At 42.2% G+C, this 12,703-nt stretch overlaps 1 protein-coding gene across 2 annotated transcripts; it reads left to right on the forward strand.

Annotated features, from left to right (window-relative positions):
* The first annotated feature begins 1,880 nt into the window (after positions 1-1,880).
* Positions 1,881-6,448, forward strand: COXFA4L3 (cytochrome c oxidase associated subunit FA4L3). Of its 2 annotated transcripts, none has more exons than XM_077827734.1 (5): positions 1,881-1,989; positions 3,330-3,390; positions 3,726-3,814; positions 4,838-4,898; positions 5,518-6,448. In XM_077827734.1, exons 2-5 carry the CDS (start codon positions 3,346-3,348, stop codon positions 5,584-5,586), a joined length of 264 nt encoding a protein of 87 aa, XP_077683860.1. In that variant the 5' UTR covers positions 1,881-1,989; positions 3,330-3,345; the 3' UTR covers positions 5,587-6,448. The 2 variants fall into 2 exon arrangements, with proteins under 2 accessions (XP_077683860.1, XP_077683859.1); XM_077827733.1 differs by lacking the exon at positions 1,881-1,989 and adding an exon at positions 2,940-3,171.
* The last annotated feature ends 6,255 nt before the right edge of the window (positions 6,449-12,703 follow it).

The raw sequence follows: 12,703 nt of genomic DNA on the forward strand, positions 1-12,703 counted from the left end.
CTCTTTGTTTCTGCTTTTAACTTGGCAGGCAAGAGGTTTAGAAATGTAATCTTGTTTCTGTCAGGGGAAAGCTTTTGGACTGTTCTCCTGTAGGTGATGCGAAGAAACTCAAGTAAAATACAAAACCTAAGGTTAAAATTTAGAATGGGGCATTGTTTTCTTTTTTTCCTATTGTGTATAATAAGAAACCCCCCAAGCAGGTCCCCTAAATAGCGTTACCCCAGATTGTGGCTGGAGTGAGATCACTGGGCGTTGAAGATTCCATGGCAGTTGGAGACAACTACTGTGAAGAGAACAGCTGGCCACAAGTTGGAACCCATTACTGTGTGAGAAAGGGGGTGGATTATAAATTACTGTCATAATTTGTTAGCTATGCTGCTGCTGCCACCCACCTCCACATTACAAAGGAGTAGCCTGGTGCTCTTAGTGTTGCTGGCACCCAGAAGTGTTACCATTTTTCTGCAGGGGTCCCTAAACCGCAAGGGCTGCTGTTGAGGGCCTATGGTGATGAGACATAGAGGTGAGAGTTAGGAGACTAATCCTTGCTGCTTTTTGAACTTTGAGATTACATCTTTAGAAGGAACTGGAGTTGAAAGCTTGCTGGTTGAGGGGACAAATAGGCCAGTGATTGCATCCAGCCCGCTTACAATTATACAGGAACCCACAAACCCAGCTGAGTGTCAGAAACTGATTCAACAACTTGCTGACTCGGCGTTGCTATGTAAGTAGCATCTGGGATCGGGAAACAGATGTGAAAGAGTAAATGGTTATATTAATTTAGTGGATGTCTTTGCCATGGTGGTTCGCTGCTCAGCATTCTCTGTTCCTACGTGTGGGATTTCCCCATTCCCTTTACCCTACTAAGCTTTTGGAGAACAATGCCCATAATGGCATGAGAGCCCCCGGGCAGCACTGAATGTTTGAAGCCAAGATCTTAGAAGATGTGTCCAGTCCCAAATGCCCCCTTCTCAGTGACTGAAGCAATTTCTGGGATTTGTGAGGTAAAACTCCTTACATTTCTAGTGTTTTTTAATCAATAGTATTGTATGTTTTGCCTTTGTTACCCCCACATTCTTCATGGAGCTAGGGTCCTGCCTGGTACAACCTGAGTGAGCTTCAGAATATTGGAGTTATGCTTAAACTTTAAAATAGGGATGAATGATGTTGCTGGTACAAGAAGCTGGGGAGATGGCCTTAGAAAGAACACGTAGGGTAACGTGGGTCAGGGGTGAGCTTGAAGCACTATCTCAAGAAAATTAATTTTCCTAACTACTTCCCCCCTCCCTTGCCTTTTTGGCTGTATGTGTGTCAAGTGCTGTGCCTTATGCTGCTTTTCGTCATGTGGATACACATCCAGTGGGGAATGGACTGAGACCACCAAACTCAATTCCCACAGGTTACTGAACACCTATCCGTGGTAACAATATCCAGTCATGGCAAACGTGTCTTTGATCAAGCCATGAATTAGGGTGAATGGATCTGTATTTCATTTTCCATTGGAGCCACCCACCCAGGCCTTTTGTTCCATTATTAATATTGGCTAACTAGTCAACCTCCCCATGCAGTAGCCCAACCCCAGCCTCCTGCTCCTGCTCAGTGCTGGTGCACCACTTGCTGCCCTCAGGCATGGACAGTCCTAGCAAGAGACCAGCAACTGGTGCCCATACTTTAAACTGTGTTTGTGAATCATCTCTGCAACGAATCTGTAATGGGGGTAGCACGCCGCTAGGCCGCCCAACAGCATTCTGGGGAGGGCGTGCAAGGAGCAAGCTGGGCTTTCCCTAGTTCCTCCTACTGGCTGCCAGGGGCGACTTGGAGGGAAACTGAGCTCCTGTTCTTCCCGCTCACCGCTCGGGCTTTGCGGCGCAGCACGTGTAGCGGCGGGGAGGAGAAACGCGCGGAAGGAGGAGGCTGTCAGCCCAGCTGCCTCGCACCTGCCACCCCTCCCCGAGCAGTAGCTGCCTCCTGCGAAGGGTAAAGGGGAGCACGGTAGGTGGGCAGAGAGTAGGCCCAGTCAGACACGCTGGGTGAGGGAGCCAAAGGGGGCAATTAGGAGAAGCGAGAGAGGGAGGGGCCCAGGCGCGGGGAGGGAGTATGGACAGAGGGCGCGGCAACCCTGCCTGTCAGCGAGCCACCGGGAAGTGAGCGGCAGGGGAGAGAGCTGCCCCTCAGCCCTCGGCAGCTGCCCGGCTCTTCCACAGCACAGCCCTGCAGCTGACAGCCCCCTACACACCCATACACCACCCCCGTGCCCGAGCCACACGCATCCCCCAAAAATACCTCCGCGGAGCCACCCCAGTTACACCATCCCCACCCCATGGAGCCATCCCCCCCCGGAGGAGCCACCCCCCTTACACCTCCCACTCCCTCTATCCCCACCCCTCCTTATACCATCCCCCATCTCCCCCAGAGGAGCCACCCCCCCCTTACACTGCCCCCTCTCCCTGCTGATCCACCCCCCCCTTACCCCACTCCCTCTATCCACACCTCGGGGAGCCACCCCTCCTAATACACCCCCGCCTTCCCCATCCTAGGCAGCCAAGGGTGCACACACGTCCCTTCCCCGCCGCCCCATGCAGCTCTTCCCGGCCCTCCACAACCTCTGCCCTTCTCCAGGACACGCAGTCAATCCCCCTTTCCTTATTCCGTCCCTCTGTGCAGCCCCCGGGTACGCGCACACCCGCCGCGCCCCCTACTCCGCCAACCCCTCCCCCAGGTCCGCTACTCCTTCTTCACCCCATACAGCCAACACGCCCCCTCCCGCCCCGCTCCTTCTGCACCCCGTGCAACCAACCCCCCCCTCCTTCTCCTTCTGCACCCGATGCGGCCAACCCCGCCCCCTACTCCTGCACCCCACGCCGCCAGCCTTTCTGGAACCTAACCCCTCGCTCTGCCTGCCTCCAACCTGCAAACACAACTCTGCAGCGCTCTGGAGCCCGGGTCCCCACGTATTCCCGCAGGGGGAGACGCTGCCTCATGCTGCCGGTTTTGCAGAGACAGGAGACCGCAAGGGGAAGTTGTGCATCAGTCTGTACGACCTCCGCACTGGGCTACGTGACTTGGGACACAGCCAGCCTCCTGGGGTGTGCGCAGTGCTATATAAGAGACTGGACGCCTCCCCAAGCTAAGGCTGTGTCTGCAGTGCAACTTCTGCCCTCTCCTCCAGGCCAGGTAAATGCAGGCTCCCTTGCCTCTAGCGGCAGAGTGTATCTGGGATAGTGGATTAGTGGTGATAGGCGATTATGTAGCAAGTGTGTAATAACCTCTGCCAGTTGTGGTACCTAAATTGCCTCACTAATGAGATTGTAACTGGACACCCTTTATTTCAGGTCTACAGCTGCCGCTATGGCCAACCTGGGCTTTTTCCAAATGCTAAGGAAAAACAAAGAAGTAAGTTTGCAAAAGAGCTTTGCCCTAAGATGATCCGATCTGCCTTCCTGGCACTGATGAAGAGTCCTATGAACAAGTGCATGTTGAAGAGGTTACATTAAAACGTGACATTTGCCAAATTAATAAAATGCACTTTCAAAAATAAAATGATGAATGCCCAGAAGTTGAAGATACAGTGGAAGTGAGATGGTGCGATCGGCATCTATGTTACACCTTTCTTTGCGGGTGGTTTCACTTTCTTTAAAGCTTTGTAATTCATGTCTCCAGCGTGTATGGACCACCAAGAGAGACATCTTGTTCTTGAAAGTCTTGTCTTCTAACTTTTTGTCTTTCAGCTCATTCCTTTGGTTGGTTTTGTGGGCTTCGCAGCAGTTGGGGCTCTAAGTGCTTCTCTGTATTTCCTACGCACGAAAAGTGATGTGATGTAAGCATAATCCATTTGGTATTTCTCTGAGTTATGTGCTTGGTATTGAGTTCTTTGCTAAACAGATACACCTCATTGACTTCAGGGTATCAGAGTGGGGAGGGGAGAATTAGGGAAGATCTGAAACTCAGAAGATTTTTTAAATTAATGTCTTTATTTTACAGATAATTAATTCTCCTATTATATTTTTGTAAAGAACTTACTCCAGTCTTTATTCCCCAAACTGGATTAAGCTTTGAATTGGTTGCTCAGAAAATTTTTTTTGTCTTCACTATAAATGTAGTTTGAGCTAAAATGTTCTTGTGCAAAGTTCTAAATAGTGAATTCAAAGAGCATTTAATATGTCTCAGAGGAATGTGTTGAAAAGGAATCATTTTTACAACATATATGTCTTTTTACATTTTTTCTTCTGAGACAGAGGTACACAGATCACAATATGTCATTTCCAGTAGCCAATAACCCAGAATCTGCCTTCACTTCCTTTACCATCTCATTCAGTTTATTTCACTTAACCTCATTAAGGTATTTTATTAATAACTCCCTCTTTAAGATATTAAATCAGGTTGTTAAATAACAGACTGAGATTGCTCATATCTAGATAGCAGTATTTTGATACCCATTATCAGTCACTGCTTTTTTTCTTTAAAATGGTTTGACTGTTAATTTAAGGCCCAAGCTTGAAACACTGAAGTCTATGGCAGTTTTAAAATGGACCTGTGAGCATGACTGGGCCCTTACCCATAAGGCTAAGAATTCCAGTAACTGTTAGCCTAAACCACAACATGATATTATTATTTATTAAGCAATGACAGCATGTCTGAATACAAACTGCAAACAAAAGCCAGTCCCTCTGCCAGGTTTAATGGCCTAATGCTGTAAACCCCTATTCGTGCAAGTAGTTTTTACTCATGTCAGTAGTTACACTGAAGCTAGTGAGACTACTCAGCTGATTAAGGGTGTGCAAGACCAGGCCCTAAAACATTCTTTGTTTTTCCTACAATGAATTTCATAATTCTTTTTTAGCGTTAACAAGTCTGGCAATCCAGAACCTTGGGAAAATGTGAATCCTAACCAGTCTCAAAAGGTAACGAATAAAATAATTCAGTCCATAAAAGTTGGTGTCGAGTGTAGTGCCAATTAACTATATTCTATTTCATTAGAGATTAAATTAAATGAATGTATATACATAATATTTAGTGTATGAGTTAGCAGAATGTTAATATAAGAATACAATCAAATCTGCATTCCTGGTCTGATTCTGGAAAGTGCTGAGCAAATGCAACATGGAATACTTGGCTAAACCCTGTGTCTTCATAAAATCAGAAATAACCTAATATTATGTTCTTAAATACTTCATTCTTAAAGTCTTAAGATATTTGTGGAGAGTCAGGCTTAGTAGGCAAAAAATTATTGTGAGTGGTGTAACTATTTACTGTGCATAGATTGTAATGTTTTTTCATTTGAAATGCGAATTGTTTTATCTGATAATTAATAAAGAAAATATATTGCTCAATTGTACTTCTGTTTACTTGTAAAAAGAGAATGTAAAGTTATTTATTAGAAGACTTTCTTCATACACAAGATATTGTGTAAGTTGCTGTATAGTGTAAAAAACCGACAAAACTTACTATATATTTTAGAGAGGATAACTGTTTGGTTTGTAATAATAATTTGCTCTATGAATTGTTCTTTTTATTTTTTAGTTTATATCAATCAACCAGGAGTGGAAATCCATAGAGGAGCTGGAGAAGGTCAAAAAGATAATGAAGTGACAAGTTGCCATTGCCTCAAAAATGTACTCTATGAATCTAGTGGAATCATTTCTGCACAAACTCGACTACTGAAATCAGTGTGCGGAATTGCTTCTGCTACATTTTTAGGGTCTCCCTCCATTTTTGGACTCTGGATGAGGAATTTCATTTTGCCTTAGTGGTTGCCTCAGAACATCCACACAGTCCAAAAATAAACATCTCTTTCAGGTAGTCATTGTTTCAACAGTCATGTTTAAGTTGATGTACATTGTTCAATATGCAGAATTTTAAGGGGGTGGAAAATCCTTCATTCACATATGAGTTTTTTAGAATGCTGAATTATTTTTCTTAAACTATATTATAATTTTGTAAATTTTCTAATAAAATGGGCACTTATGTTTAAATGTTTAGATTTATGCAGAATTCCCTGTGACTTCAAAAAGAGCAGGAACAAGACGATAATGAGTGTGAAAGTGTCAATATTCTTTTAAAAGATCATCTCCAAAATAAGAACTCTGGTCTGTTGCTTCTTAGTTCTTTATACCATATTTCAGTGATGTATGCTAATTGTACCGAGATGCTATTTGTACATGGCAGCATAAGCAGTCATAGTAGAAAATTAGGCTTCCAGTTCAGATTTGGTGAGTCCCGATCCTACAAAGACTTACACATGTTCTTAACTTTGCACCGTGTCAGTTGTACCATTGACTTCAGAGGGACTACTCAGTGCATAAATTTAAGCACATGTGTAAGTCTTTGCAGGACCAGGTCCTAAGACAAATTATCTTGTTTCAGTATGAGTGAAACAAGAGCACATCTTTTGTATTTGTAAGTTCCTGCTGTTATTCCTTTGAAAAAATTATTAAAGTAAAATGAAGATTAATTTGGAGTGGACATAAAACTTTATTAGAATACATTTTATTCTCCTCTTTTTATTGTACGTACAAGTTTAAGCATACAATGCAGATTCCCAGCAGACATTTTAAAATGATTTCTAGATAAAGCAAACAATCTTAATAGCATGTACCAAGAGAAAATCAACAAAGATTACATTAGGAGTAGGATCCTATATAAGGCACTTCCTGTTTAATAATTTACATTTTTTCTGAAGATTGGTTAATGCAGAGATCTGGAGGTATTCTTCTCCTTTATGTGCCTGTAATTTTGGAATAATCGCCATAGAGGGTGTCCCTCCAGAAAGGTTTTCCTTCATTGTGTCACGACACATCCTCCCTCCAGACAGTATCGTGTACTGACTGTATGGTTTCTAACTATATTGTATTTCTAAAGTGCATAAAATTTTCTAGAATCACAAGTTTGTAAGGGTGAAGAAATCAAAGCAGGAATCATTAGATGAGCTACACTGGAGAATGACTTGCACTCTGTGGGAATAACTTCTCTAAATTAGAAAAAAAAATCCCCCTAATGCTAGCAGTTGTGAAGTGCTATATACATTATTCAGCCATGGTGCAAACAAAACTGAATGTAAATAATGAAGCCATACACCTAGACTAAGTTAATGTGGCTTCAGAGTTCTCAAAATTTGTTTGATTTTGAGAAATAGAAAATAGTTACAATACCATTGTGCTGCATTTTTTACAGATGTGGCAATAAAGTTTATTTTTTACAAGTAAGGATGACTCAGCAACATACAACTGCTGTAAATAACTCCAGTCCTCCCTAGCTTCAGAAAAATTTTCATGTGTAAGGACAAGAGGAATTATCAGACTTGTAAACTTTTCTTTGCTAAAATTACAAATTTAATAGGAATGGCATCAGAAGATCCCTAGATGTGCAACCACAAAAATTTGCCTTCCAGTCCTCTAGAATATTGGCTTTTGTCTGTTTAAACAGAGAGACATTTTTAACATAATTCTGTGCAATCTAACCATCTACTCAGTGTTTCTACATTTTTTACTGGAATATGCTCATCAAAAGTGTGCTGTGCTCTGAGTAAATATGTGAATTCAACATTTTTGTCTGTCAGCAAATCAGTTGTCTCCTCTGTAAAAACCGGATCTTGCCATGAAAGGTCTACCTACACTAGAAAAATAAGTGTAGGGCAATGGTTATATATAATGGAGTGCTAGAAAGAGCAAATATAGGGGTATATCATTCTTATCTCAATGTGTAGGCATTCCCTCATATCTCTCCCTTACCCACTCCAGTAATGGTATTAGCAAGCAAGGCCCCAGAAAATATGAAAAATTCCAAGATCATTTTTAATTTACTCTGGAGCAAATGTACCATTTTCTCCACAGGAAAAGTTAAATGTACAGCAATATAAAACACAAGTGGGGAGGAAGGTTGTATAACTCAGTCAGGGGAAAGCATGTAAACACGAGCAATCCAACCACTTCACAGGACAAAAAGAAATCTCTGGTTTCCTTCACTACACCTGCAACTCTATAGCTCCTTTCATCCTGAATATTATTATTTAACGTTTATTTTGCAGTAGCGCCTGAAACCCAACCACATTGGAGCTCCGTCGCGCTGGGCATTGTATGGCCTTCCAGAAAATGACAATCTCTGCCTGAAAGAGCTTACTTTATACTTCTATAGCAATTGAAAAGCACTTTACAAATATTAACTAACCTTTACTTACCTCATGTGAGGTAGGTATTATACTCATTGTGCTGCTGTGGAATCTGAGGTACAGATGTGAACTTATTGAAGTCACACACAAAGTCTTTGGCAATGCTTGGAATTAGAATAAAGAGTCCAGACTCCTAGTGCCTGATCTAATTGGTAAACAACCTTGCCACTCTTTCTCATGTTAGATAACATTAACAACACCAGTAGTGGGAGATTACCTCATGTGGTTACTAATTGCACCCTAATGGACATGACTAATGCCTGAGCAGTTGACCAGTAAACTTTTGGTGGTGCATACCGTTTATGTGGCTACCTCATGGCACTGTGCCAGCATACTTGCTAGGCTGGTGCCAGGTGGGTTTGATGTCTTGATGGCCCCCATATGGCTCACAACATTGGGCAGGTGGATGATCAAGGGCTGTAATTGTATATCAACTTCAGAGACAAGACAGGAAAAGCCATTGTGACATGGAGCTGTTTCAGAGGTCAGAATTTTAATGAAATCTAAGTCTGTAAGGCTTATTGTAAGAAAATATTAATTCTGAGCCAGGCCCACATTTGTAAGTAAGGCTTACATCCTCATCAAGGAATCTTGGGAATAATGGCTTCATTAGTCTTCTGCAGAAAGGAAAGGTTGAAAGCCAGTTAAGCAGTGTAGCTATGAGATCCCCCTATTTCCTTTTATTGACTTTGGTATCAAAATCGATAGTTTCTCTGTGGTAGATTAACTATTCTGTGGTCTGTGAAAGGTTTCATTGTGGCTAAAGGGTTAGGCAGCATGTTGTCTGTGATAGACAGTTAAGGAGCTGTTTGAGTCTATCACACAAACTTTGTTTAGATGTCTCATACCAGTTTCTTATAATCATTATGGTATGGATAATAGCATTCAAAAAATAGTAAATACCATTTGGTTTGTAATTAATATAATCTATACCACCAGTTAATCTTAAAGAGTAACCTACCTAAAAAGGTGTTTTAAGGCAAGTGTATGTACTGGAGCATATGTACACAGATGCATCAGACCCAGGAGTGGGAGTACATACAGAACCAGCATCAATACAGTGTGTTCAGAACTGGTCAGAGAGCTGGGAGGTAGGATGACCAATCAAATCAATTACACAAATATGGTTAGAGGTCATATCCACAGTACAAAAAAATAAACTAGGCCTCTGTCAGAGAAATGCTGGGGCCCAGCTCCTCAAAATGTATTTAGACACTGAAGTCCCTTTGATTTCAATGCGTGATAGGCCGTTCCTCAAAGGTAGTTAAGTGCCGATGTGCTTACCAGCCATGCCAGTGACCATTTACAAACTTAGTTAAAAGTTGTAAAGTGGAGAGAGGATCTCTTAATAATTTGAGTCAATAGAAGCTGGAGCAGGCCCTTACACAGTGTTTTATTTGTGGTAATGTCCTTTATTTCATCCTTAGGGCAAGATTCTGAGCCAAGCATTTAGAGAGAAAATATAGGGAAGCAAAAAGCAAGTTGGAAACTCCATTTTCTGCTATGCCTGTTGACAGCAGCTGTATTATCACACACATGTCAGTTGATTAGTCTAATAACCTGTAGAAGTTTCATTTGCCTACGTGCTGCAGAGAGAGAGAAGGAAGTAACCTTTGTTCAATATTTTTTCATTTTTAACTGTGCAAACAGACTGTGTGATTAAGGCAGGTGTGGCTCCTAACAATGATTGACAATGATTCTTTACATATTAATCACCTTAAATAGCAACATAAGTTAAAATTATTTTCAGTTTTACAGCTATTTGGTAGATACAACATTTCTAAACTGTTTGTTAATTTCACTCTACCAGGATATGTCTCTAACTGTGTGTGTATGAGAAGTACTTTGGAAAAAGATACTGCACCCTTCTCCCCTCCATTACAGCAGCTTTACAAGAGTTGACGTTGGTGGAGGTACTCTTGATTAACAGTAGTGTATATGAGAGAAAAAGTGACACCTTTCAAATCTGAGTTTAAATTAGAATTCTGAAATTATAATCGAGCAAGCAATCTTCTCAGCCAGAGCTTTCCTTTATCACTGCACAGCTTGCTACATTAATTACTGCAGCTATAGATTTTCTCAATGGCCATTTTGCATTTTCTATACAAGATTCACAATACTTGGTGAAATCCTAGCCCTATTGAAGTCAATGGGAGGTTTGCCGTTGACTTCAATGGGGACATGTTTTCACCCTCAGTTTTGAGAAGTAAGGGCCAAATTTTAGTTGCTAAATGCAGGTAGGCACATTAACTGCAATTCAGGAAAGCACTTAACTTTAAGCATGTGCTTAAGTCCCATTGACTTTTAATACCCTCTGAAATATCTTGTCCCTCCTCACAGGTAATGTTTTTGACCACCTCCTGTGTTCTGTTTTGCAGAAGGTAGGTGCTCACCTAGGCCATGTAGAGATCAGTCATTTTCTGTGTGTTTAAGGTTTCTCTGTCTTGGCCTTGTATCTGATTATGTGTGACAGCTACTATTTTGACTGACATATTGGGGACCTCCAGGCCTAAAAGCCTAAGCTGCTACAACTTGAGCTAAAAAGGCAAGATTTTGTATCTGGCATCTATAACCACTCATATCATTTGTGGCTCAGCACAGAGAGGAACTTGTAATACACACACAGTATTAGTAAGGACATAGCTCTGATAGTGCATGCTCACCCTTCAGTGCTCAGACATTTATATACAAATCCTGGATCACACAGACATATTATAGTTACATTTTTAGAAGTGTTATAATTGCTTCCCTCTTTAGATATCAAGGGCTTTTATGTAGTCTGAGGCTTCTTACAATGGCACTAATGCAATCCATAACTATTGCTGTACTTTTTCACTCTAAGCCCTTTAATGGAGAGTAATAATGTCAGCAGGATTCCATTAGTTGTTGTGTACACTGCTGATAAAGTCACACGTAATGGATCTTGTTTTACTGTACAAAATGTTGTATTTGTAATTATTTAAAAAAAACAAAGTATCCATGGGGAAGAGGGAAGCTATTTTTAAAAAGAATAACTTTTCACAGAGAGTTTTTTTTCTTGAGCCCAATCCTTCAGCCTGTATTCATGTAAGCAGCCCTTATTTGAATAATCATATTAGACTATTCATGGGTGAAACTAACCTCTGTGCATGGGGCCAGCACAAGGCACATGCACCTAAACCCAACCTCACCCCTCAAAATACTGTTAAAAGATCAGGTCTCCTGTGCCTCAGCCTTTGGGAAGATGCATATGGAGTGATGGGTGAACCTCAACGGGGCAGGATCTTGGAACATCCTGTGTGCCCATGGTGGCAGATATGGCAAATTTCCTACAATAGCTTTGGGAGCCCTTTCAATACCTGGCCTACAATGATGAATACAGAATGTAATTCCTTTGGGGATGGTGACCGTAGCCCCTTCAGGAACTCAGAATAGTTGGAGGTGATTAGGCAAATCCCACTCTGGAGGTGTTACAGCCTGAGTGTGTCACTTTCTTGGGGATCCTTGTCTACACAAGTTCAAAGTAGATTCTCTAGAGGCCAACAGACAAAAAAAGGACTATTGGATAACTAGACTGAGTTTAAACTGATTGAGATCCTTCTTTCTGATCCAGCAAACAGAGAGGACCTTTTGCTCAAAGAGAGAGCCCCAAACCTTAGGCAAGTGTTGGAAGGACTGACACTGACCAGTGCCCTTGTGGAGATGCGGGGTGATTGCTGGTAATCTTATTAGCATGCATATCGGCTCTTTTATTGTTTTAGTATGTTTTTCTCTCTAATGCTTTTACCTTAACAGTAAATGTGCTTGCTTAGGAAAAGCTGTGTGGTAACTTAAAACTGCGGGCAATTACACTGATTATAGCCTGTGAGGAGAAAAGCAAAGCAGGCCTGTTTGCACAGTCTGATGTGCTGGGGAACGCTCAGTGCTGGCAGGGAGCTGTGCAGCCACAAATACCCCAGTTAGGAGGAAGACAGACATGGCTCTTCTCCCAACAAAGGTGATGGCTGGGGAGCCAGAAGCCTGAGAGTGGGTGCCCTTCCTGGACCACAGAGGGGCAATACAAGAGCAGATGCCCTGCATTGTCACACCCACAATGCCATTGACTTCAGTGGGAGTTACAGCTGTTCATCAGCTCTCAGCATTAGGCCCCAGGTTTGGGGGTCATATTTAGGTAAGAAGATGAATCTCTTTGGTCTAGGTCTCCAACTGGGAATTTCACAAGACAATTTCTGCTGAGAAAACCTGTGCTTCCTGATGGTGGGCACATTGGCTGCAATACAGGGAAAGCCCCAATGCTAACAGAATCTCAGTGCTTTCAGTCCAGGCAGCAGTCATCCAAAAAAGTAGAAAGTTAGCCAAACTTTTTAAAAGCTTAAGCCCTGTCCACCACCACTCCTCAAAAAAGGCATGACAAAACAAAAAGTGTCTGGTATGAGTGATAGGCCTGGGTCTAGGTCATTTTGTATTTAACCTGATCTGATTTTCTCCTTTTCAGTTGTATGTGTTGTGACAGAGTTGGGCCAGATGGCTACAGAAGAATGATAGAAGGCAGATATATTAGCC

Source organism: Eretmochelys imbricata, chromosome 10, assembly GCF_965152235.1.
Source record: "Eretmochelys imbricata isolate rEreImb1 chromosome 10, rEreImb1.hap1, whole genome shotgun sequence".
NCBI classification, from domain to species: domain Eukaryota; kingdom Metazoa; phylum Chordata; order Testudines; family Cheloniidae; genus Eretmochelys; species Eretmochelys imbricata.